The 27,062-nt window shown below is 35.6% G+C and overlaps 3 protein-coding genes across 3 annotated transcripts; 1 reads left to right on the top strand and 2 right to left on the bottom strand.

Moving 5' to 3' along the window:
- Nucleotides 1-508: 508 nt before the first annotated feature.
- Nucleotides 509-7,192, bottom strand: LOC109032132 (uncharacterized). Its single transcript, XM_019044104.2, has 7 exons — nucleotides 7,003-7,192; nucleotides 5,717-5,826; nucleotides 5,342-5,502; nucleotides 4,258-4,493; nucleotides 3,377-3,564; nucleotides 2,157-2,328; nucleotides 509-751 (listed from the first exon to the last, which is right to left on the bottom strand). The coding sequence occupies exons 1-7, from the start codon at nucleotides 7,003-7,005 to the stop codon at nucleotides 662-664; spliced, it is 960 nt and encodes a 319-aa protein (XP_018899649.1). The 5' UTR covers nucleotides 7,006-7,192; the 3' UTR covers nucleotides 509-661.
- Nucleotides 7,193-7,546: 354 nt separating this feature from the next.
- On the top strand, nucleotides 7,547-22,329 carry in (inturned planar cell polarity protein). The gene is made up of 15 exons (XM_019044088.2): nucleotides 7,547-7,808; nucleotides 8,548-8,696; nucleotides 9,705-9,850; nucleotides 10,496-10,620; nucleotides 11,556-11,794; nucleotides 12,747-12,836; nucleotides 13,661-13,738; nucleotides 14,403-14,595; nucleotides 14,990-15,106; nucleotides 17,441-17,668; nucleotides 18,180-18,414; nucleotides 18,869-19,116; nucleotides 19,940-20,022; nucleotides 20,559-20,885; nucleotides 21,618-22,329. Exons 2-15 carry the CDS (start codon nucleotides 8,560-8,562, stop codon nucleotides 21,727-21,729), a joined length of 2,358 nt encoding a protein of 785 aa, XP_018899633.2. The 5' UTR covers nucleotides 7,547-7,808; nucleotides 8,548-8,559; the 3' UTR covers nucleotides 21,730-22,329.
- On the bottom strand, nucleotides 21,181-26,790 carry LOC109032123 (solute carrier family 25 member 35). The gene is made up of 4 exons (XM_019044089.2): nucleotides 26,129-26,790; nucleotides 25,470-25,688; nucleotides 23,334-23,451; nucleotides 21,181-23,220 (listed from the first exon to the last, which is right to left on the bottom strand). The coding sequence occupies exons 1-4, from the start codon at nucleotides 26,516-26,518 to the stop codon at nucleotides 23,021-23,023; spliced, it is 927 nt and encodes a 308-aa protein (XP_018899634.1). The 5' UTR covers nucleotides 26,519-26,790; the 3' UTR covers nucleotides 21,181-23,020.
- Nucleotides 26,791-27,062: the final 272 nt, after the last annotated feature.

Raw genomic sequence — 27,062 nt, 5'->3', positions numbered from 1 at the left:
CCTGTCAATCTTACAAAGCGCCGACATTCCCAATGATTTCAATAATTTTCCTCTAATGCTCTATTTTTCATAATTTTCCTTGTCAAATTAAATTCCCTGAATATTTCTCCTTTTCCGGTTTGCTATGAATCCTGCTAAATGTGCGAGGGAGAGCCTTTAAATATCTGTCTTTTGAAAACTTAGAACTAAATCAATCACAAGATCTAGAGAGATGTAATAATTTGTACACAAATACGGCAAAATAGGTGCAAAAAGGAATGATGTTGCCATGCATTTTGCGAACTTAATGGCCCAAGTTTTGAGAATACATATCAGAGAGGCTCATTTTCCAAACTAACACTGACACACATTCAAAGATTTAATCGGGATATCTGCTTGGGAAAATGAATGAAGAAAACATCAGTTTTGAAAATAAAAAATATTGAATCCTAGGGATATATGCTATTCATCTACCCCCTATTCTCCGTAAATTGAAAATGGAAATTTTTTGTTAAAAAACAAAACTAGGTACAAAACAGAGTGGGTTTATTCCACAAATATTATAAAATAAAACATTAAGGAGGCTCTTAAAATAAAAATAAAGGGTCGATACCGTGAAACGGATGTCTTCGTAATTATACAAGGGGTTCTGTACAGTAATTTGAGAGAAGTTGAAAAGTCATCAATAAGGACAGTTGTAGATATGAATACTTTTATCTTCTGAAACTGAAAGGATTCTTGTACCATCAGGACTATATTTGACACCCCAAACCTGAAATATAAATAAAATCAACAAGTTATTACTTTGGGCTCCTCAACATATGATGGGATGGCAACATAAACTTATGGAAATTGTTTGATATATTCACCATTCCTCTGCATAATTAGACATTTAAGCATCAGACCGGTGAATTTTTATCACACTATTTACAAGATATAATGCAAAAAGTGTGGTCATTACAGTCAATGTTTATCCATTTCTGACTTGCATCTGAGTTCAAACTACTTTAAATACATTAGATTCAAAAGGAATGGCTGCATTTAAGGAAAATAAAGTACCAAATTTCCAGGTAATTTAAATTATTATGATTTTTTTTTCAAAACTTTGTCTTTCAATTTGTAATGGGAAAAAGCATTGCAGGAGTCGTCATCTTCCCGCCAAAGTATCACAAACGCCACCTTGCCAACTTTTCAGTGGACACAAAAAATTGATTTGCAACCGAATCAGATGGAGATTCGGCTTAAAACTTGGAAAACCGATCCATTACAGCTTTCTGGCTTAAATTTTAATAACATTTTTTTTAAAAAAACTTTTTTTCTCTGAAAATTGGCACGTGTGATGCCGCGTTCTCAGGGCATTCTGAGAAACCATGGCGCTTGTGATACAGGCGCCTATCAAATTTAACAGAGTTTTTTTCCATATTTATTCATTCTTAGTCTTAAAAAAGTATTACTTTTCATAAATAAATGCATCTCATTATTAGGAAATCATCCATGACTCAACTCAATTTCAATACAAATTGCGTTTGTAAAACTCCGACCTGAAACTCGGAAGGTAACAAATTGCCCCAGGTCATTCCAAGTGTAGCTGATACTGAAATTTCAATAACAATCCCAAAGATGAGCAATTAAACAACTTGGTACTTGTGATACTTTACTCTAATATATAGCACTTGTGATACAAAAGTTCACCAACTTCAACGGAGTATTTTCCATACTTATTCATTTGTATTCTAAAAACAACCCTTCGGTTCAAAATAACGAGATACATTAACATATGAAAATAATTTAGCTTCGAGTCATTCCGAGGGTTGCTGCAAAAAAAATTGCAAACAATCAGAAAGGTGGGCGGTTGCCAAACTTGGCACCTGTGATACTTATCTCCCAAATGCTGTTTGTGATACGAAAGTGCTTTAACTTTAATCAATTTTTATTCATATTTCTACATTTTTGTTCTAAAAAAATTATTATTTTCGTATGTAAATGCATCTCGTAATTTTGAAACTGTTCATTACTCAATTTCGGTAAAAATTGCGCTTGCCATACTTTGGCAGGAAGGTGACGACATAAATCCATTGATTGATTGCATCATCAAGTCTGTTGGTCTAAAGACTAATTGATAAATAGAAAAGGTACTGTCCATTAAAGATAAACTGAAAGAAAAGAAAATTGGATACCTCGTCTGTGTGTTCGGAATATGTTTGGATACTTTCTTTTTTGTTCAATGACCACAATTTGACTGTGTGATCCGAACTTCCAGAAACAAAATGTTCTTGATTTGGTGAGAAGGCCACGCTTAGAACCCACGATCCATGACCTGAGAGAGTGCTAACTACTTGAGCATGATGGCTGAAATCAACGAACGAGCATTACTTAATTAGGGATTAAACATTTAAGGTACTCAGCACTTAATTCATAAATGAAGAGCGAGTACAAAAAAAGATCAATTCTATTATGAAATGAAAAAGAAAGCAAAACTGAATTTAATTTCAGAAGGCCCTTAGAGATAAACCAATATTCTTTGATTTGACCCAGAATCTTGATAGTGGGAGAGAATTTTCAAACAATTTTCATACCTTAAATCAAAATTCACACCATTTACATACTTTTGATCTCTCAAATGGGGCTGTTGCAAAATTCAGCAAGAGAAAAAGAAGAGTTGATTCCTGTAGAAATGGCTTAAAAATCACGATGAGCACATCAGGAAAGTCTGAAAAACACTCCTAAATTCACAATCTGTGTAAGAAATAAGCATTTGTTAAGGTTCCCACTTCAAAAACAAAACCACGGCACAAAAGAACATCTCGTAAGAGGAGTCCTTTCATCCAACCCTTGTGCACTAGGATGCTACACAATATTCAACATGGCTGACACTTCCGTACGCAAATCGTGAAAAAGGATACCATGGTCTTTTTTAATGCATGGAAAATGTGAATATAAACACGCCGGTTGATAAAATACAATTTCGTCACATGTGTTTGGCGGGTTGGCACTGGCCATGTTGAATATTGCGTAGCATCCTAGTTCGCAAGGAATGACTCCTCTTACGCTTTGTTCACCGGTGCTGTAGTATCATTTCCGGAGCGGGAGGCTCAACTGTATGCACATTTCTCTCACAGATTGTGAACTTAGGAGTATATTTCAGACTTTCCCATTGAGCTCATCATGATTTTTGACCCATTGTATGTATTAAATAACTCCTTCCTTTGCTCTAGCTGAAGTTTGCAACAAGCCTATTCATTATAGTTCCATTTTTAGAACTTACAAACTTTACTTAGTCCTTAATGCATTGCAAACAGCTTCCAATAGTCCAGATAAGTTTCTTTCATAATTACAAACATTTGTCTCTTCCTTTTCTGCTTACTGTAAACTTGAAGAAGCAATGTGATTAACTTACACAGCATATAATTTCATATGAGCATCATCAGAGCCTGTTAGGAGGTACTTAGAATCAGGAGAGAAACATAGAGATCTAATTGGCATAGCGTGACCTTCAAGAGTGTGCACTAATTTCCCTGATGCTGTATCAAAAATGTTGATGAACCCGTCTATTGCTCCAGATGCAATGTACTTTCCATCAGGACTCTGAAATTATATCAGTCAAAACAGGAAAAATTGAAAGACTTGACATAATGAATGAAAGATCAAACCTCAAAAATAAAAATTTCCCAAGTTTCAGAAATTTTAGAGGAACTTTATGAGCAATCTGATTCAATATTTAAGACCAACAACAAAAACCAAATTCACATGGACCAGAAAAAAATCCCAGGTGGTATTCGAAAGACTTTTTCACTTCAGAATGTTAATTGAATTGAATCACTCATGTTTTTTGGATCATTAAATGTGGTAATTTTTCCGATACATCAATGCAAAAGTTGATGGATAAGGGTTATGGATTTCTTACATTTTGCATTACATTTGAGCTCTAATGTTTAAGCCAGTCAAAAAGCAAGTGAAATGCTAAAATTGCCCTGAAATGTTTTGAAAAATATTTCCTTTACATATTGCAGCGATTACTCAGTCCATCCAACTAATCATCAACAGTGAATTGAGGAAGTCAGCTTTTTGTGTATGAGAGAAGTATATAATCAAATAATTGAGCAATAGTATTAATTTAGCTGTTTGGAACATGCAAACACACCCTCATGACTAGGCACAAGGTTTCCCAGCAATAGAAGTAAACTCTAAACTTTGAAAGAGCAAAATGACGAAAATCTTCCGAGATACAGAAAATAATGACAAAAAGAATTTTGACGGAGAAAAGAGAAGTAAACTTACATAGGCAATGCTAAGAGTAAATTTTCCTCTAGTGTCTAGTGTTTGTTCTTTTTTTAACGATTCAACGCCAAAAATATTTATTTTCCCAGCATTAGACCCTGAAATGATGAGTTTATCGTCTGGAGAGAATGCTATCGTCCAAACATCAACGGGCCCAGATGACATGCTTCCTATGTTAGCGCCTGTTTCTAAATCCCATAGCTTTATTGTGGAATCTAAAGAACTTGATGCGCAAACTGGAAACAAATAAAATAGCTAAATTAAAAGAGACAAAAATGGTTACAACTTTAATTATATACTGTCTTTTTCTCTCTTGTATTCCATTTATATTCTATCATACTTGATCATGTTTTCAATAGGGCACACAATAGGGTTCAACATAAGGGTTCACAATATAGGTTCAATAGGGTTTTCGTTCATCACAGCACATTTTTTAGGGAAATAGTTACTTACATGAAACACCTGATAGTTCAAAAATAAAATGCTCCTTTACATTTAGACACTATGGCCTTTTTATAGGATCATATTTCTTAAGCGTTCGACCCATCCACAAGCTAGGAGCTGCAAAGAGAGTCACTGATGAAATTATTGACTGTTTCCTTTTAAAGATCGTTGGCCCAATGATCTTTGGAGGTAGCCAATATAAAATGTTTGGGAAATATTATAGAGGAGATCTTACGATTTCCAAGGAATTTTGTGCAAAAATGGCTGAGAAATAAGAAAATTAGTGCAAGTCTGTGCATGGGACATGCCTTTTAAAGTCTAAGTTTCATTTGCATTTCATAAACACAACGCAACTGAAGATAACACAACAATAATTTGCGTGTATATTCGTAATACATTAAGCGCCAGTAAAAAATTGTAACTCTTTACATACCTAAATTGCTACTAAAAGATACTATGAGGAAAAAATCAAATCTTGGAAAATTTTTATAGAAAAGATAAGTACTGAAAATTTGGATTTTAAAATGAATGAGTTAAAAGATTGACTCACAGTGCAATGAAACAAATAAGCCTACATTCTTCCTAGGTCAATGATAGATTAGGAAATTTCAGCATTAGAATGAAGAGGATATATACGAACCATTTCCTTTTGAATTAACAGCTACGGACATTATTCCCAGAGAATGTCCTTTCAATGTATGCGCCAGTTTTAAGGTATCTTTGTCATATTCCCAGACTTTGACCTTATCATCTATTGATCCTGTAATTATATAACTTGATTTGGTCGTGTTTGATGGTGATCTTAAAAAAAGAAAAGAAAACAGATTAATATGCAGAATTTTCATTCTTAACATTTATTGCTTTGATAGAAATGCTTTTGTAAGGAAAGACATGTTGCTGTGCTTGACTTTATACCCTGTTCAATGGTCCATTAAAAATTCAGATCATCTTTCATTGAATATTTTCATAAATTCAGTTTAGAAAAGGAAGAGGAATAAAAATCTGAGATGCTTACAATGTGCCATTCTCCTCTGTACTGCTTGTGGGATGATCCAACGCTTTGCCCCATGCACAGGCCCATATACTGTCCTCATGGGCATCTAGCTGTCGACAAACTGTGGAATACTGAAAAAAAGAGCAATGAAAATATTATAGAGGGTAAAATTTTAAATTCCACCGGGACCAGGCATAATCTTATAGTCATTCCTTACAAAATGAGTCAGTAATTGTGGCAGAATTTACACTCAATTACAGGATTCACGGTAAAATCATGTGACTGAAAATTAACCTTTCTACTTCAAATTGATTGAACGCCTCTTCAGACACTGGCAAAAGCAGCCTCTTGAGGTGAAAACTCACAAAGACTTGAAAGTTTTGCACAAAATGAAAATGGTCTCTTTCCACCTGAGAGCTTTTTTTTTATTCCAAACCGCAAAAAATCGCGATGAAACATGTTCCCTTTACATCTTGGTCCAATGTCGCAGTCTTGCCTGTTTCATGTGTTCCAGTGGAACGCTTAGATTGCTCTTCTGCAGTAGGTAATGAGCAATCCTAGCCTCAAGCAGAACTATTCAAACTGCAGATAACCCAATCCAAAGCATTCCATGGATTAAATGAAAGCTCTTTACAAATGCATGTTCCATTTGTGGCATATAAATAAAAATTTGTAATAAAAGGCAATATGAGCCGGCATTCTATTTGATTTTGTTCTGATATTGTAACTTTCAATTTCGACTATAAATGCTCAATTATCCATAATTCTCATCCAGCATTGGTATTGTGCAAGTCTGAAAGAAACACAAACTGTTTAAGCTACAAATGGACATTTTTCTAGGAATTTTTTCTTAAGTTATAAACTGTTTGCTGTGAAAGTGCTCCGGTAAAATTTGAAAATGCCCAACAAGTTTTTGGTTATTGACTTTCCATTTCCATTTGCCACCTAGCACTAGCCATTATAATTCAAAAGCAATGACATAGCCGAGCACAGATACGTGGACCAGCTTGCTGCACACAACTGTAAGTATGCAACCGCTAACTTATCTGACGAGAGCTCTATGTAGTTTGTTCGTATTGGCTACTTATTAGTGGTATGCAAAACGGCTGAATCCATTCCCCAAGTTAGTCTACTCGAAGGTTGACTTACTTTTGGAGTTTTGCTGCTCAAAATGATTGTTTGTGAGGTTATTCAAGCATGAGCGAATTATAAAAATTATTTAATAAAGAGTTATTCCATTTAAGGTCGCTGACTTCAACGCAGCGCTTGTCCAGGCTTCCTACGTTTGAAAGAAGCTATCGACTTACCATTTGTAGAGTCTTTTCAGGTCCTGATATGGGTGCAGAATCTTCAGGAAGGAATTAGTTCCACAAAATGAATAAATTTGTGCCACTCACAGATTTTTAATTAATTAAAAAGTCCTGAATTGACGGTTCGACGCGGCATTGTGTGAACTTTCCCGGTGCAGAAATATGAGTGAGGAAGTGAGGTTATGTTTATGTTTAATGCTATCATGTTGCCAAGTGTAAAATTAATTACGTATTTTACTTTAGGTTGCTTAGGTTGCAGGTTGCTCTGCTCTGCCAGCATACATGGAAAATTTAAATATCTAGGAATTACCCAGATGGTTCAGATAGCGGAGTTAATCATAGAATCCCGATATCATATTACTCCGGCCGGATAAGATGAAGGGAACAAGGAGACAAGATTTCTTAGATTTTTCAATTCGCCTGAAATGTCACGTACAGCAATTGATGTTACAGAACTGTTATGCGTGCCATCAATATCTTTTGAAGGCGTTTTTGGGCATGGTTCATTCGTACTCCAATAGAGTGCGTTGCTAGCATATAAATAAACATTGACAATGTTTATCAACACTAGATAAGAAGGAAAAATAAAATGTTGCGGTGCGGAGTTTTCTTGAATTTTTTTAATGCTAAGTCCTGTTAATTTTTACCTGTAATGTTTTTAAGTAGCCATCATCTGAATGATTAATTACTTTTGTACCATGTCCTTACCAAGCTGTCTATCAGTTTCCTAATAGGAGAATGATATCAAGATCCTGTACGCTCTGCAACAGTTGTCTATTATTCATATTACTATTGTATTTGACGTAAGTAAACTATTTAATTGCTCTTGAACTCTTTTTTAATAAGTTCTTTGTATCATAAATCATACCGACATATTAGACCCCCAATTCTGCGCTCTAGTTTGCTCTACGAAACTGATCCCTCCGCAGATCATTCGGCAAATAACACCTTCTGATCTCCTCCTCCACTTCCTGCTGCTGATCTTATTCTAGATGTCCATGCCGCCCTCTTCTCATAGGTACTCAATCAAATACCTGTTGAGGCTCTGCAGTCTTTCGCTTATGTCTATACCAAACCAGTTGCCTGGTTTTTATATTGTTCCCAACCCTAATTATTTCATGTACTCGTTAATTTCAAACAAGCGCTCTTTGCGAGATTCCTGTAAATCTCTGCCTAAAGTTCATTTTATCATCTCATGGTCCTCTAAATCATTACGACATAAAAACTTGATGGAAGCATTGTTTCATGACAGTTACAGCGTACTGAAATTGAGAACAAAAATCCATTATACTAACCTTAGTGGCTTAGTTTCATCTTAGGTTTGCATTTCTTTTTCTAAGAACATGCCCTCTCTTGTTGCCCTCTAGCTCACAAGCATGGGATGGGGAAGTGCAGGGGAGTGTAGAATTAGAGTTGTATGCTGCAAACATTAGTTACGTTCATACCTGCATTTCAATGTTGATTGAATATACAATCTGTATGACTGGTCATGGCAATTTAAATAGGTAATAAAAGATCTTTCAAAATTATTTGTTTGTTCAGTGTGGGAGCAGAATGGCAGGTGAACACGAAACGCTACTGCGGCAACAAGGCTACTGCAGCGATTGCCTCTCGGACTCTGACTGGTCTGAAAGTAGTTTATCCTCGTCTTGCAGCACCTCCTCTTCAGATCATTCCTATTATCATGGCAGGTATGTGATACTCTCTTTTCTTATCTGAAAAGACAACCCTTACTGAAACGAGAAAAATTCATCAACAGAGAAGAATAGGAACAGGGAAGCATAGGTATATTCATCTCAAGTGTGATGTCCCCTAATTTCCAAATTTCCTTTTTCTGGAAAAGTAGTACTCAATATTCAGTGACTACTCTCAAAAAAAAAAAAAAAAAAAAAAAAAAAAAAAATCAGACAGTATTAAGTACATGACAATTTTTTTTTTTTCGTTCAATCAAGGAGTAAAATTACAGGAAATATGTCATTTCACGCAATGAAATACATGTACCTACCTATTTCAAGTTTCATTGTTACTATACTACCGTTACACCCGCCAGCTAAATGTGTCATGCCAGTAGACTGAGGACTCATGGCGCAAGACTAAGTTTTACAGGGAGTGAAGGATAGTTGGGTCAGATTTGACTTCTTACATTTTTTTGTTGCTGATTCTGTTGCAAGTACCTACCTCAGATCTAATCATTTTGCATGGCTTAAGTGGACTCTTCGGAATGTTTCTTTTGAATGTCAAAAATTTTATGATTTGTGAATCGCAGAAATTTGCAAGGTTCAATAAGTAATGAGTCAGTGGTACGAGAACATTTTGTTGAAATATGTCAAAGTATTAAATGAGCTGAGTGTAGAACATTTTTCATAATGGGATCACAAAGGGTAGTTGCTTTATAGTTGAGAGTGGAACTGCCTTGTGATGTTATTGGGTAGTATTTCCCAAATACACCTGTGTATTTCAACACATCCTCATATTTTTTCATAATTCTAATACTTTGTTTGATTTAAAAACCAAGGACCTTTTCATTTTCAACTCATCAGGTAGTTTTAATATTCAAAAAAAAAAAAAAATTTCAACATTCTGAAACCTGCCAGTGACTCATTGTTTATGGTCATCATCATTTTTGAATGCAGTTTCAGAACAGCAACTTCATTCAAGATTTGGTTTAAGATTTTAATTTCAGCTTTTCTTCTTCCTAGCTCCCACCATGAGTGGAAAAATGAAATTATGCCGAACGGTCAGGTCTTTCACATAAGATCTGAGAAACTAACGTTAAAAACTGTCGCTGAAAATACTGCTCAACCAACCACAAATGGCAGAAATGGAAGGGAAAAATCAACCACCGGTAAGACTATGGTCATAGGTGATCCCAGATTTACAATAAATATGTATTAATTTACTTTCTTGTATATTTATACATTAACTTATTATATTACCTTAGATTTTCATTCAAAGAGGTCCTCAACATTTTTTAACAATTTTGTTCATGATGATCCAACACACTATTAAATAAACAACAAAAACTAGTGAAATAACATCTGAAGAAAAGGTAACCTCAGTTGCAGGAAATTTGTTTTGTCAAACTTTTGTAGGTATTGTGAAATGAATAAGAAATTGAGAGAGAAACAAATTGGGGTTCCAAATTGGCATTCATCACTTTAGCATATGACCTCAAGTCAAATAATGATGCTCTTTAAGTGAGTATGCAAGCAAAGTACACAAAATGGTACACAACAATCTAATTATTTGGTAGCCGCATATACTTATTCTCTACCAAAATACCGTAGACTAAACGCTTTTTCCATCATGAAACCATTTGCTAGACTGTTTGTAACTATTGTTTGTTTTTGCTTATCAGAAAAATTCTGCTTTGCTATGAGTAGTTATCCATTTGTCAGCTTTCATTCTTCATGAAACTCTGATTCTGAATTTCTTTAGATTGGATGATAATTTATATTAATTTTTTTCCCTTTTTTTTCTTCTTCCTCAGAAAAACTCGTGAGACTGATAAGGAGAAGAAACAGTCGAAGAACCAGGAAAAAACATGTTACGGATATAGTCGCAGATAGTGACCAATCATCTGTACCTAAAATCGAAAATGCGGAAGAGTCCAAGGTTTCTTTTTAATTCTATTACCCATTTTTGTTCACTGCCACAGAAAAAGCGTAGCTTCATGTTTTTTAAACGAATTGGAATGGAAAGTCAAAAGTTATTTCAATGTTCTCTTTAAAAATGTCTTGAAATCAAGACAGGTTTTCTCGTTGTAAACTGTTTGAATACAGCTTTTGAATTTATTCATTTTTAGTCAAGTACAAGTTTGATAAGATGAAAAGCATTTTGTTATAAAAATGATCTCCTCAAAAACTGTTTTGGTACTCTTTGGAAGTAGATATTAGTGAGTAATTAGCAAAATTTATAAATTGGAATGGATTTTTGGTAAAGCAAATTCTTGACTTTGCCTTGAAAGATCATGCAATATGTATCCGAGGATGAAAAGAGAAATTTTCCCTCAAATTTACAGGAAGCTGTTGATGAATCTTACATGGAGGATATTGGGGCTCAATTTTATTAAGAACCATTTAGTGAAAAATTTGCAAAAAAAAATTGTACTGCTTTTCATGAAAGTGCTTGAAGAGCTAAGTTCAGTATTTTCAATTATGATAAAGTATCTTTTAAAAATTTTTTTTTGTATGAGAAAATGGAGAACGATTGATGAAAAACTTAGAAAACTTTCTGCCTTGTTACAACATAGGGTGGTATCCCCCAATTAAATTCATGCATTTTAGTAGATTTGATTATTCTTCCATAACTCCTTCCGTAATTGTTTAATGTAGAAACCGAGGATATTCTTGGGCTCAATTCATTCAGTAGTTTTCATTTTTGAATTAAACTAATCAAATTTTAGACAATTGCTAGTTCTTAATGATGATAAAATTTGATAATCCCAAGAGTAATTTTCCATTGCACTCGCAAATTTTATGCAGTTTAAACTTATTGTAACTTTTGCTGTTGAAAAATCATTTAATTTCTTTCATCTCTCCTTTTTTTAGGCCATAAATTCATCGGAGGAAGTTGTCAGCACAAATAAAGTCAATTACTCATATTCCGATCTACCATATGGAGTAATGTATTTTCATGTGAAAGATATAAATGAAACTAACTGTAGTGACCAAGGTTTAGTCTATTGCTATCCTCGACCCGTCAATGAAAATTTGATTTATAATATAAAAGGTGCTCTAGTGATGTTGTATCAATTACTGTCTGATATAACTGTTTCTCCTCTTACAAGGTAATTTTAATTCCTTTGTACTTATGTACTTGTATGATTATCTCCTTTCAAACAATATTATTATCACTGGAGGCAAACAAGTGTATTATTGACACACTAGTCAAATAAAATTTTCTAATGAGTTCTCTAGTGATTTCAAGTCATCCAAGGTGTGTTTAGCATTTATCAATGAAGGAGGAGTATCTATTATGGCCGTTTCTGCATCATGTTTTGGTCATTTTTGGTCTAATCATGAGTCTGAATGCCGATTTTGGCGGAAAATGTGGATTTTTTTGTCATTTGACCGTGAACCCGCCAAATCTACATTTAAACATAATTTTTGTATAGAAGTAAAAGATATTAATTGTAGCCTTGATCCCCAGAAATAAAGTCATATATGGTATCAAGGCCACAATTAATATCTTTTATTTTTAAATCTGCAATTGTCGCCAAAATTGGCTTTCAGTCAGACCCATGTTTAGACCTGAAGTGACCAAATCATGATGCATTCCATAAAATATAGACCTTCAGTGAGCTAAAAATTGTAGAGTTCAGAACATTCAGAGTGAGCCCAAACATGGCCCTTATCGATGACCCTCCTTAATCTGTACATTTCTCATTGAAATCAACAGTCTATTGCTGTGATGATCAACTGCTCTTCCCTCACTGTCAATCGTCCAAAAATAATTTGTCTGTGGGTATGATTATAATGTGAGAGTCGAATGCTACTCTGAATGCAAGACTCGTTTTGAAGTCAAATCATGTTTTCATTATTATTCTTTGAAAATAAATGCCGTCTATCCCAAAACTCATTTTTCCTTCCTTAAAACAATGTCATCTATCATGGAGACATGATAAGTTGGTCAATTTAATGTGCTTAAGTATGAATAACGAGTAAAAAAGGACTAGAACTTATTGAAAAAAGCCTTTTCATAGTTTTTTTTATCTTATATTCTTTTTCTCTTTTTTTCAGCTCGAGTGTAATAGTGAAAAATAATCTCTGTCATATAGTGTTTACCCCTCAAAATTTTGAATTAATGGTCCTTTTCGTTCCAGATTCACGGTAATTCTAACTTTATAAGTATTATTATGTAAATGTCACTGTATCTCATCTTACTTGCTCGATTTTACGCATTTTTATGAATCATTTTTACCATTGAACATTTCTTAAAGCTAAATATTAAATGCAATAAAACAGAACCATGTGCAGAGAGGCATAGTGTAATATGGATTTTATACCAAGACCCTTTTTTGCATTGCCCCATCATCAGACAGACTTAGTGGTTACATCACTCACTATGTCATGATGTCACACTGCAGTGCTGCTATTTACAAAAGTGCCATATTAAATGGTATCACAATATGCTGTTTCCTCTTGACTGAATCATTGAGTGTATTAGATGTCTGAGAGGCCATGAAAATGTGTTCATAAAATAAGTAATGCTTTAGGAGGAGGGGGGAAGGGTCAATGAGAGTGTTACGCTTTTTTGTTTTTCTGTTTTAAAGGTTAAAGGATAGGAACCTATGTCACAACAGTACTATGCAAGGAAGGGGGGATCATAAATCCAAAATTTAGAGTTAAGCATTTATAAATGGCCCCTTAGCCGCCGAATTTATCTTTTGTTGCAAGTACTTAAAGAAAAGAATCAGACTTACTTTTCAAAACCCCCAGGCCATGAAAAATTCTAATGTATTCAGGATTGTAACCAGTTGTAACTAAAATTTTCATCAGAGGTCTCATCGTGAAGCTTATTAACTTTACAAGTTACTCAAAGTTTTCTAACATGTATCCTCATATCGTGCATCAAGTGTCTCAAACAACAAAATTCAAGATGGAGAAGTACATATTCTGCTAAAGTCTTAAATCTTTTATTCTTTTGATTTCAGATGTTCTCGGCCAGAAGCTTTAGCATTTACAAAAGATGTCGTTTGCTTTCTTCAGTTTAGCTATCAATCGCTGTCAAGGTTAGCCCTTGTTTGTTTCTTTTCTGAGTAGTCATGTTAATTATTTCATTTTCATTTTTTTGGTCCAATTTGGTCCAATTTACATATGAATCTATTTATAAAATACAGATTAAATTTTTCCAATTTTAATTTTTAAGCTCCAGGCAAATCCAGACATTTTGTTGTTACGCATATTTTTCAGAAACAGTTCATTGACCTTCAAGTTCTTTCTGTTCATGCAATGATTCTTCATTTTGACCATTTTCAAAACATTGGATCCTCTACAGAAAGTCAAGATTCATCTTAAAAATGTATTTACGTAATTAAAGAGCTTTTTAAAACATTTGATTTTAGACATTGTCTCTAAAAAGGTTAATTTGACCATGCTAATGATGTTTCATCAGATGATAGCACATGATTTGATTTTGACTTGGTGAAGTAATCCCGTAGTTCACAATGAGGCTAAGTAATTTTTTTCAATTTTGCAAGTAGTGAGACATCACCATGAAATGAATGATTTCTATTTTCATCGTCAAGAAAAATGCCTTGATCCCTGTTGAGATTTTTTGTCTTCCTTGCATCTTCCTACATCTTGAATTTTTGTTTTCGTTCAGGTTTCAATTCCTCCTCTCATTTTGCTTATAATTCATGGTAGTCAATAATCGGTCTTCGCCTCTTTTTTCAGATGTTTCTCCAGTCCGCAGAACCACGACACACTCGATCATCTATTTTCAGTGATATTTGCTCAGTTACTAAGTAAAAGTTCCCAGTTGTCATCAACAGGCGAAGAAAAGATGTCTGTTTTAGATTTATTCTCTTGCTCCTTCGAGCAATTTGCGCCAGCGGCTCATCGTTTACCCTTGCCAAGAGATGCGCAGGTAAGACCAATCTGAAGGATATAAATAAAGGAAATCTGTTGAAATTGTCAAGGAGTAAGCAGGGCTAGGTACTTGTGACACGTTTTCATAGTAGAAAAGATGAACATTTTCTTGAAATGTTGAATTTTCCGCAAGAAAGGTCTTAAAAATAGCAAGTCACAAATCCATCAATCAGGAAATGGACAATACCAACATGTTTACCCAATACTTGTTTTTTACCCAGAAATGTTTGCCAAAATAGTTCCGTGTGAATGAATACTTTGAACATCGTCAGGGAGGAAAATGCTCCCTTAAAATCGTGAAAATGTTGCCAGTGCAAAGTTAATGGAATGATTCAAAGAGACCTGATTTTTTAAGCAGCCCACACTAATGTCTATTTTTCCTTTCTGCTCAGGTGCAAATAGATGACGCCCTCAGCGAATTGGAGTCCAATGACTTTAGTGAAATCAGTGATGCTCATTTTGGATGTCAGCGGCTTTACACAATCGTTGGAACTTGTCTTTTCTACAAGGTATTTTTGAAATCGTTCCATCTTTTTTAACCGGTTGAAATTTTAGAAAATGTATGTAGTTTTCAGAGATTAATAATAGTTTTTTTTTATTGATTTTCTTCATTCTTGAGACTATAACTTTTTAGCCACTTAGTGGGCCTGTTGCAAACTTTTGCTACAGCAAAAATCAGAGTTGTTGCTCATAGAAAATGTCTCAAAAACCATGATCAGCGCATCAGCAAAGTCTGTAAAGCACTCCTTATTTCACAATTTGCATAAGAAATTTGCGTTTCTTCGAGCTTCCCGCTTCCAAAACGATACCACAGCACAGGTGAACATTTCGTTAGAGGAGTCATTCCATCCAACCCTGCTCACAAGGATACTACGCAATATTCAACGAAGCCGACGCCAATCCGCCAAAACACATGTAACGGGACGATGATTCTAACCACCTGATAGCAATCTGTGTATTTACATTCAAACTTGTCTCGCGTTGATAGATATCCGCATGATTGACCTCGTGCTCTCCTCAACCTGCGGAAGCGTCGGCCATGTTGAGTAGGGATTGAATGGAACGACTCCTCTAACGAAATGTTCACCTGTGCCGAAGTATCCTTTTTGAAGCAGAAAGCTTACGAAAACGCAAATTTCTTACGCAGATTGTGAAGGTAGGAGTCCGTTTCAGAGTTTGTCGATGCACTCATCGTGATTTTTGAGACATTATCTATTAGGAACAACTCTTGTTTTTGCTCTAGCAAAAGTTTGCAACAGGCCCATTGTCATCAAGTTTAAAGGTTACAAAGTAAAGAAACCAGAAAACTTGAAAGAAAAGAAAAAAACATCGGGAAAAGCTTTCACTCCAAAAAATATACAACTGAAGCTGTTTTCAGGACCCCCTTCAGGAATAAGCCCTAACCGGTGCTTCTATAACCATGTGGGTTTTTTGTATGTTTAAAAAAAAGGTCAGAAGTTGGATATTTCTTACAAATAAAACAAAATCCTTACTTAAAGGTTGATGTATTTATTATTTGTGTCCATTCCAAGACTTCCCAAGTAGCAGTGATCGCGATAAATTGCGATTTAATTGGAGAATGTATCGCGATTTTATCGACGTCGCGATTTATTGCAATATTATCGGGAGAAAAATCGCGATAAATTGCAACAAAATCGCGATATTATCGAACGCGATTTTATAGAGATAAAATTGCAATAAATTGCAATTTTTCATTAACGCATGAATGACGCATATGAAAGATGTTTCTATTCCGCCGCCGCCGTTTTTACCGAGATCCGTTGGTAACTTAACCATCTCATTTTTTTTTATCAATTATTAGTATAATGTTACAAAGACAGACTGGTAAGCTTACCTGAAAACCGGTATTTTTACTGATTTTTTCAGGTAAGAATACCACTTTTATTGGTAATCAATCCCCGGTAACTTTACCATTTTATCTCGGTAATTCTACCACAGTCGATAAAAACTATTGGCGTTTTTCCCAAGGTCCATCGGTAACTTTGCCATCTCACTATTATTGGTAATTTTACAGAGACAGAATGATGAGATTACCAATAGAACCTTATTTTACCAACCGTATTTCAAGGTATGAAATAAAATACAGAGGAGGGAAAATTAAAAAAAAAAAAAAAAAAAAAAAAAAAAAAAAAAAAAAAAAATCCAATGAAAAATCGATGTCAGTCAACGCAAAGACATAAGTTGTGAGGTTGCGAAGCGCCGATCCATGTATAAGAGGCTTCAATTCGCACACGCAAGTCATATAGCGGTCATAGCATAGTGACAATGTGCTGGCCTTCCACCGTAGCGATTGGGGTTCGAATCCCCGCGGAGGCTCCGGGGATTTTACGCTCGTCTTCGTCAAAGGACCTGACGGCTGAACCTCACGGCAATCGGCTGACAACTTTAACCCCTTTTTTTTGGCGATTTTATCAATCGCTAGGATCATCAACATCTGAGCGATCATCCTCGATCTTATCGCGATAAAATCGCAATTTTTTCGGGCCGATAAAATCGCAATAAAATCGCGAAAAGATCGAGGATAATCGCTCAAATGTTGATGATCCTAGCGATTTTATCGCCGATAAAATCGAGGATAATCGCGACTTTATCGGCGATAAAATCGCGATTTTTCCGTTGAAAAATGCTACTTGGGTTGGTGTGCTGCTGATACCTTTTTTCACAACTTTTTGCCTTTTGTAATAATGTACTTTAATCAGGATTCACTTAAACAAAGAGCAAAGCCAAGTTTCATTTTATTGTTTGTATTAAAGTTCTGTGTGGTGCATGCATTTTCAAAGATTTTCTTTGAATCCACTAATTTGAATAAATTTTTCTGACAGAGTTATCTACTAGCCACACACCTGAACCAGGATGATTTGGTAGACGTAGTTTCATTTTGTCGCCACCACAACTTATTGAGGACAGCACGAGATGAAGTCATAAAATCAATGCTTGTCTGGCGAGAGGTGTACTTGAAATCATGCGACCGTGGAGTGACAAAGGTCTCAAATAACAGCTCATCCTATAAGCTGCCTAATGGTCGCTGGTTTCTTCTCGTCGTAGGTCTGGTAAGTTTTAAAAATTTTGTAAAATATTAGAGATTGGTAGTAGTTGAAAGAACCGCAGTGCATAAAAACGAAAAATTGAGTTATGTATATTCGAGCATTAAGTGTTCCGCAGTAAATATTTGTTATAATGACTTTCTATTTAACGACATTTTCAATGTAGCAATGATTTCCATCAGTCCTATCAAAATTCCTTTTCTTAAATAACGCTAATTGCAAGCTAAAGAGTGGATTTCAAACTTTAGCCTCAAGAAAATATTTTCTCTTTGCTGTATCATTTGCATTTTAGATACTACATCCAGCTGAAATCATGCATCTACACCTTTGACTTAACAATCCCCTCGTCCATTAGTATTCATCAGTGAGAAAAGTTTTTCCTTTTATTTTATGCTTCCTTTTTCTGATAATAGGAAAGACCCATACTTTCAAAATTTAAGCACATTTAACCAAATTAGTTTCTCAAAGCAGATAATTCTCAAGCATCTATTTTAAATTGTCTGTATTATTGTAACAGGGCCATGAAATGTTGGCGGTTTTGCTGGAGTCAGGCGGCTGCACAGTGAAAGCACCTGAAAATCCATCTCCAGATCCTTTTTACGTCAGGCAGGCCCTTGAAACACTGGAACATATTATTAGAACTGGAGTCATATCGCTGGTTGAGCAGTCGGTGCCACAGCAAGATGTAATGCACGGTCTGGCCTCAAAATTGTCCTCTAAATCTGCCGATAGCTTGTTAGCATCTCACTCCAGTAAGTTTCCAATTTCTGGAAAGGCTTAAGTGACAATGGCTCCCTGAAAATGGCCATCTAAAAAGGTTTCTTTTCGCACAGCAGGGCATTACCCTAAAAAAATCTTCAGAAAAGGCCCCTTGAAAATGTCACCCTAAGAGTCTCTATCTGCCAATAGGTTGAAGTTCTTTAGAAGGGGGGAAGGGAGAAGAAATTAGTGGGTGAAGAAGTGTATTACAATTTTGTACCAAAGCCACTGCCTCTAGGGCATCATTCTCGTCACTTTAAATTGAACTGAAGAATCGAATTTCTATTATTAGCCTCAATAAGGTCATTTTGTAAGTTCACAAATTGAAGCTTTAGAATTTTGACTTTTTTGGACTTCAGCTTCTCGTTCCCTGAAAATTCCGTACTTAAGGCTATAAGCCTGCACAACCGTGAAAGATAGCTCATGAGGAAATGATTTTCTTCTCAGATTTCCTAAGTATGAAACATTCAGACCTGGGCTCGGCAAGTAGAATATCCGCTGAGAGAGTATCTCTAACAGCATCTTGTGGGGGAGAGGACACGTCAAGCAGCATAACAAGTGATGTTGGATCAGCGGCTCCTGGACCAGTACTCGGCCGACGCGCTTTAAGAGAAAAGGCCCTGTCTAGTTTTGGCGATTCCAACAGTCACCACTTTGATTCAGAGTATGACCTCTCTGATTCAGACCTCACTCCTGTAAGTTCCTTACAGTTTTTCTAGCACTCCTATCACTTATTCACTCATGAAAACATATTTTTTTAACTGCAGTTGAAGAGCAGGATTGAGGAAATCCCAAGGGTAACCAAAATGGAATTTTGGCAAACATATGCAGGGATTTTAAAGAGGGAGTAAGTCGTAATGAAAGCCTGGATGAAATAATGAGGAATAAAATTATTTTTTGCTTAGTATCTGGATTGGACAATTGGCTGGGTATTGACCTATGTGCTCTTTACTAAGAAACAGCCGCAATTTTGTGAAGATAAAGCCATTTCATAAGTTAATGAAGCTACCTTGCCCAATTTAAGTACAGACTTTTTGTTTGCAAAATTCTTATTTTTAAAAGCACTTTTTACATCTTTCGATTTTTGCAGACACTTGCTTGGGGGAGGCCAGTTGTGCAGTCAGAAGTTTCTGCACCCCTGGTTTGCCAGAAGTCTCACCAGTCAGATATTGATCCTTTCATTGATATACATTTCTGCTCTCAGTATCGTAATTTTCACTAACAATGTGTTATACTGCAACTTACTCTAACCATTATGGAAGTTGTCAAAATTATTAATGTATAGTCATTAATGTGTAAGTCACCATTCTTTGTTTTCTAGAATGAGTTCGACATTTTGAACAACAAGTTTAGTCTTAAAACTATTCCAAATAATGTATTTTCAATCATTTGGCAATTCTCCAATTGTCAGGGAATTTCACCAAAATTGTCGGGGAAATGTCAAGGAAATTCTTTTTCCAAATTTTGTGGCAACTCTGCAAATGTCCTAATTCATCAGGTTCTCTTTCTCATTTGCAGTCACAGACGGATTTGGCAAATTTGGATTCCAGCTTCATTTCAAAAAGTTCTATGAACAGCAATGAGTCAAGTTTGCCGTTTAGGTAAGAACATTTTTGTTTCAACATTTTTAAAAAGAAATAAATTCATTTTTTTCTGTTTCTCGCCTCCGAAGATGAACTTTAGAAAATAGGTCTTTGTGTTCAGCTGAAGCATAAAAGAAGGAAAAAATGCACAAAGAAGTAATTTACAGGGTGATCTAAAAGTCCTGCACCACTAGCACCAGGCACCAGTGCATCACTCCTTTAACTTTGAGGGATTCGACTTTTTGTGAGTGCTCCCCGGTCAAATGAAACTACTTTTAGGATCTTCAAAAATTTTAAGGGTATCACCCTGAAAAGGGACAAGAACCATTAGGGTGGTGAGGGACTTTTGGATCACCCTGTACAATAATATGAGAAACCAAAGATTTTTGGAATTTTAACATTTTCCAGAATGTTATCAACTCTCTCTTGAACGAAATCAAATTTGAGGGAAAAACCTCCAGCATTTTTCAAAGATAGTTCCCCATCTTTATCCTCTATCCATTTCAGTTCATTTTATTTTGTAAAGACTCAGCATTATTTGATTTTATCTCCAGGATAAGTACGGTCGACGCCAATCATTTATTCCACTTCATTCAACTTGATCGAGCAGAAGGAATCCTGTTGTCAAGATCGAATTTAGCAGGGACAGGCTCATCTCAAAAACTAAGCTTTGTCATAAATAACTTCACCAAGTGCGTTTACAACATTCAACGGATATTTGAGAATAGCATCAAATTCAAACGAATGAACGGATTGGAGGTTAAAGGATCTGTCATGAATAACTCGCTCATTGCAATCAAAGAGCAAGGTATTCTCTTTGAGTATCCCCTCAATGATAGCGATTCGGAGAAGAAAGTCATGTTAACGTACTGGGTCGTTGGGTAAGATAATTTAATTTTTTTCATGATCCTTATAATTGTGGTGTCAAAATTTAAATTGGGGAAGAATGTCATCATTTATGCAGCTTGTCTATCAAAAATCAGTGACAATGCATTTGGTAGGCTCGGTAACATCCCTATGTTTATCTGACCAAAACACGTTATAGACTCTTCTGTGAATTTTTTGAGCCGACCTCATACGGTGTAGGAAAAATGGAAAGGCAAAAAAGAGCGAAGTGCTTTAATTACTCTGTTTGTAAAACCCTTTCAAATATAGGAGTCCAAATAATGAGACAAATTGGAAACAAATGAATATTTAATCAACAAAAAAATTAATAACAATCAATAACAAATTTAAACAATTTGCACAGAGAAAATAGAAAAATACAGAGCTGACAAACAGTGTCTAGCCACAAATTTGTGCTCTGCAGAAGGTGGTTTGTACTATTTTCATCGACAAATTTATTTTAAGTGTAAAAAGTGAAAAAATTTTCCAACAGTGCATGATTTGTTTTTATCTTTTATATCATGAAAAGGCCTTATCACAGACTTTATTCAGATTTCTCCTTAAGTCCTCTAAAGTCAAGGAAAGTCAGGAAAATAGGAAAATGAGGACATTATGGAATTCTGACACAACAAAATTTTAAATGAAAATCAAGGAGCTTCAGTGTTGATTGTTCTTTTCCTTTTTTTTCTCGAGATTGTCAACTAATCCAAACCATGTAACTTTTTCAGGCGGTTGTTCTTCCTCCCTCATCCGCGGGAGATATATGTCTGCTACGAGGACACTGCACCACAAAATATGGTCGAGATTGCTTTCCGAATCGCTCTTAGTTGTGTCAGTTGATGAGTAAAAATGAATGAATTTGCAAAACCATCTCAGTTGGGAGCGTGTCTCACAGGCATTGCCATGTACAAAGTAATTTCCAACTCATATTGCAGGCTGCACAGGACCTAGTTATACTTGGTCTTATTGAGAACTATTTGCTACGAGTTACTACGTTAAAAAGGGTAAATATTGTACGGTTCTTTGAAAAGGATTTAAATGCATGGAAAAATTTAAGACAATATCCATCTGTACAGAGAAATTAATACCAAAGGTATTTTCTTTTTAATTTGTCATTGTTTTGGCTCTTTCTTGATATTTACCACCCATGACTAAGTATTAGCAATGCAGCATTCTGCTTCTGAAAAATTTCGTTGTTCGTGCCTTGAAACTTGCTATATTTGCCAAGATAGTTTGTAAGACTACATAAAAAATATAGTGGTATGAATATTCAGGACAAATGAGTGCCTTAAACTTTAGTGCCGTCCATTTTTGATTGATGTTAATTTTCCACTTGTAAAATTAATTGTTCAGTACTATTTTTGTTAACTGTGCCGTCCAAATAACTTTATACCAAGATACAACAGTTTCACTGAAACTAAATAAAATTTAAAATTTCAATCTTGTAGTCAGTTTGTTTTCTCCTCTTTCAGAAGCTCTAACGCCTCCATAGTTAAAAATAAGGAACTCTATCAATAATTAAATGTTACACAGTTAAATTAGTAACCTATTTTTTTTTTCTGCGCAAGTTATATTTTTTACATAAACGTTTAAAAATCCATAAGTTCAGTACTAAATAAGGTGCAATTTACACTTTTTTAATCATGGGAAATTTTTTAAATGCTACAATTCTTAACTTTTCTAAAAAAAATTGATTTGTCACAAAATTAATACCAATGAAAAAAAAATTATTTTAAAAAAAAAAAAAAACAGGAATAAATTTTTGCTTACACACTACAAGTTCCTGTAAGTGACTAGCCACTTTTTCTTTAGAGTGCCTTTAGGCAACTTTAATTTACTAGAGAGAATAACAAAATAAAAACCTTATTACCCTTGCAGGAGAAGATTAATTAAAATGAAATAATGTTCATAATATAACCCTATCTCCTCTTTTTCGACTAGATTAAGCTATATAAGAAGGGAAAAACTGAGCAAATTTCTCAGCAGCTTGAGCCTTCGGACTTTATTTTGAAACATTCTTTCTTTTAAAAAATTCTGCTACATATGAATTCTCATTTTTTAGAACTTTTAGTGTTCTAGAGAAGTACAAAAAAAGTGCATGAGACTTTCATATAATCTTCTTCAACCTTCATTAGCTGCTAGAATTGTACTTCCTTTGAAGTGATTTTAAGGAATCCCAGAGCACCATGGTGAGAATACTATAAGGACCTATTCGAAAGTAACAAGGGATCAGTCCTTTGTACAGTCCGAAGATCCCCTCTTTTTTCAATGTTTTTATCGCACAGTCCACTCCATTTTTGTACAATAATCCTTTTCCATTTGCATCTAAACCTGAAACAATTGTAAAAGTAGATAAATTGTTTCCATAAAAAAATATCACTCACTGTCACTTGCAGTGTAAGAGTATGATCATAATAATGTATGATAAACTCAAAAGTACGCACCTTGATTACAAAATCTAGTTGAGATAACATCGACAGGGGTGATAGCAAGAGCAGTGACAATCCCACCACCAAACGCCGCAACAACTGTGTGGCTCATTCCTCCAAAATTTGGGAGCACCTAAAATAAAATACAACTTTTTTCATAAAGATAATAGTGAGTGCAAAATTGCAGACAAATTTTTTCGATTTTTTGGGCAAATTTGTTTCTCAATCAAAGACCTGTAAGTGAAGGTCTTGCTTAGAAAACCACCCATATGTACTGAGACACTTTGATTTTTGAGAAGAATATCAGCCCATATGTCATATGAAAATGTTCCAAAATTTCCTGATTATCTTCTTCATTGGTTTCCTTTTTGACAAAGAAAACATATAATTAAGGAAGAACCGAGAATTCACAATAGAATTGAGTGCAGAAAGTAGAAAGGTCACTTTTCAGTTGCTGTTTTTCAGAATTTCCACGCTTATTTAGATTTTAGAGGGGAAACTATCGAGCAAATTTTTTAAACTTTTTTGCCTCCAACGCATTAAATAATCATAAAGAATGCTTGGGAAAAGTTTCAGCCCATTACATACAGTTGTTTCTATCATCATAGCTGAAATATGAGAAGTGCCCTTACTGCATCCAGCGCTTTCATTGGGCAGCTTTGGAAGCAAGAAATTCACAAAACAGAACTCTATTCCTGCCAGCACACATGCATGCTCTTCCATCATATCCATCCAACTTAACCTACTTGATGAGTTGGGCCTCAAACTTGCATAGAAAGAAGCTTCAAAGCTCACCTTTTAAGCATTTAAAATTATATTTCAGTACTCATTAATCGTCAGAAAATATTTTTGTATCCTAATAATGCTATCATAATTCAGAGAGTGGATCAAGTTTTTTCACTGAGTTATTAAGTATATTTTAGCTCACAAGGGGAACTTCCCAAGCTGCCGCCTCCGATCGGGCTGAAAAAATTCATACGAACTCTTTGGATGAATTTATTTGACCCGTATTTTTTTGTTTTTTCCAACGCCCCCTAGAAACCCCCCAAAAAAATTCCGGAAAGTCTTGCTTTGAGCGCTCGAGTGTATATACGTAGTATAGCAAGCACTTCTTATCAGTCGGCGGTGGCTCTACGGTAGCGCGCTTAACTGGGGTCACAGCGGTCCCGGGTTCGAATCCCGGGCGCCGCGCCTATTTTTTACGACCGAATTTTATATTCTCACACATTTTCACATCGAATCCCATTTAATACAGTGGAACTTAAAACATCAATTAATTTACAACCATCATCAAACACAAATTGATCTACGATCAATAACTTCTTCAATTTGAAGAATAGATTTTTTTTGGGAGGGGGGGGGGGAGATACGCGCGCGATTATCTCGGGAGAAATATGTTGATGTGAGGGGGCGGAGCGGGTCGTCGGCTAATGTAAAAGTACAGTGATTGGCGAGATAATCGCGCGCGTATCCCCCCCCCCCTCCCAAAAAAAATCTATACTTCAAATTGAAGAAGTTATTGATCGTAGATCAATTTGTGTTTGATGATGGTTGTAAATTAATTGATGTTTTAAGTTCCACTGTATTAAATGGGATTCGATGTGAAAATGTGTGAGAATATAAAATTCGGTCGTAAAAAATAGGCGCGGCGCCCGGGATTCGAACCCGGGACCGCTGTGACCCCGGTTAAGCGCGCTACCGTAGAGCCACCGCCGACTGATAAGAAGTGCTTGCTATACTACGTATATACACTCGAGCGCTCAAAGCAAGACTTTCCGGAATTTTTTTGGGGGGTTTCTAGGGGGCGTTGGAAAAAACAAAAAAATACGGGTCAAATAAATTCATCCAAAGAGTTCGTATGAATTTTTTCAGCCCGATCGGAGGCGGCAGCTTGGGAAGTTCCCCTTGTCAGTGACAAAATAGAAATAGTTCTTTTAAGTAAAATGGATCAAACGAAAATTTTAGTAAGTGTTCAAAAACTCACCCTTCTCTCTTACCTTTTGTTTTTTTGCTTGCAATTCTGCAAAAAATGAAGGAAAGGGAGAGGAGTGACTTTTTGAATACTTAAATTTTCGTTTTATCTGTTTTACATATCAAGTCTCTCCCTATTTCTGAGCAAGTTCCTTACTCTACAGTCAATAGTTTCTTTACCTCGTGATTTTTCAGGTACTGTTTCAGCATGGTGAATGTGGGAATCTGAGAGGAGGATGCAACAGCTATCCTGAACATGATAAGTGGATAACCCCGCCACAGGCCTTTGATACCTTGGTTTGAGTAAATGTCAACAAAAGCTCCTATTGTTCCTTTGTACCGATGTTGGTACCCAACTGCAATAGCCTCACTAGATTTGACTTGAAGGCGAGTTTTGACCTAGAGCGCATCATAAGAAAAAATAAGTGACGAAAGCATAAAATCAGCCAAAATGAAAATTTTCGTTATTAGGAAACATATTGTTGATGCAAGGTACTTCATAAATTCTAAGTTTTTGAAATTAATTTAGACAGAGATATAAGAAAGAATAGGTTTTTTTTTATTATTATTCAAGGACCCCTGTAGAAAGCATACAGTGGATTGCATTGATACTTAGCTTGGTAGAGTGGTCAAGCAGAAGATGTTATTCTTTCCAGGCTTACTATGACAAATTTATGGATTATGACAAAGGAATCAAAGTGACGCAGTCACCAAAACTGCAGGGCTTGGTTTGGCTGCACCCGATGTAGGTGAAAGTAAAAAACTTCATCTTTTTTGAGTCCTACACTCTGCCTGCTTCGCAGAGGATACAATTTTTTTATGATGACTAATTAACTTACTAGGTAAAAAGGAGTGCTCATAAAACCTCCTACACATCCACCGGCCACTGATATTGCCATGGATTTGAGAAGGGAAGTATCACCCACACTGTTATTACTCCCTTTCTTTGCTATCCACTTCCGATCTTCGGCAACTTGAAACAAGCCTAACCTACAGCCACCGAGTACAACCTGGTATGCCATGGCAGGAGGAAGTCCTTTCTGGAGAGCGAGCAGACCATCATTTTTTGCAATAGTGTAGAAAGCATGGATGATGTTTTTGTAATGCACTGCGTATTGTCCTCGCGCTTTCAGCTCACCCTGAAGTTGAAAGCGGCACTTGACCACCTCCAAGGGGTTAGTAACACAGACAGCAAGTGCTCCAGACAACCCTCCGATGAGGAATTCCATTGCACTTTAAAATATTTCAGAAATAAACAGCTTTATCGTTGGTTGCAAATTCTGGCACAGGTGAGGAGTTGCAACATGTGATCTCATGGAGTTTTATCGCGATGACATCTGGAACTGACACAGCCACATATAATTATGATGCGTAAAGAGTAATTTATGACGAAATTTATTTTGAAAACCGCAGTTTTACAATAAGAACACGTTGGACGAATCGATGACTGATAACAGAAATGAGAGGAGATAAGAAATTTTGTAAACATAACCTCTCAAATGCTACATTTTCCCAATTATTCCTCGTTTCGAACAAAAGGAATCTTAACGGCAAATTCTGAACCAGACGCTTTGATTGGTCCAGAGCGGTTCATTCCATTTATTCCGAGTTGAACCAAAATAAGCGGGAATTTCAAATAATTCCGGATATCCTGTTTAGTGTTTACCTAATAGTTTCCGTTTCCGGTAAAGCGGTGTTGTCAATTTTATTTATCAATGCTCGGAAAATTGACAACACTGTTAACCGGAAACGGAAACGATTTGGTAGACAGGA

The sequence above is a fragment of the Bemisia tabaci genome, chromosome 7 (genome assembly GCF_918797505.1).
Source record: "Bemisia tabaci chromosome 7, PGI_BMITA_v3".
In the NCBI taxonomy this organism is placed as follows: domain Eukaryota; kingdom Metazoa; phylum Arthropoda; class Insecta; order Hemiptera; family Aleyrodidae; genus Bemisia; species Bemisia tabaci.
The sequence above is the reverse complement of the archived record's forward strand: the minus strand, read 5'-3'. Positions and strand labels throughout refer to the sequence as shown.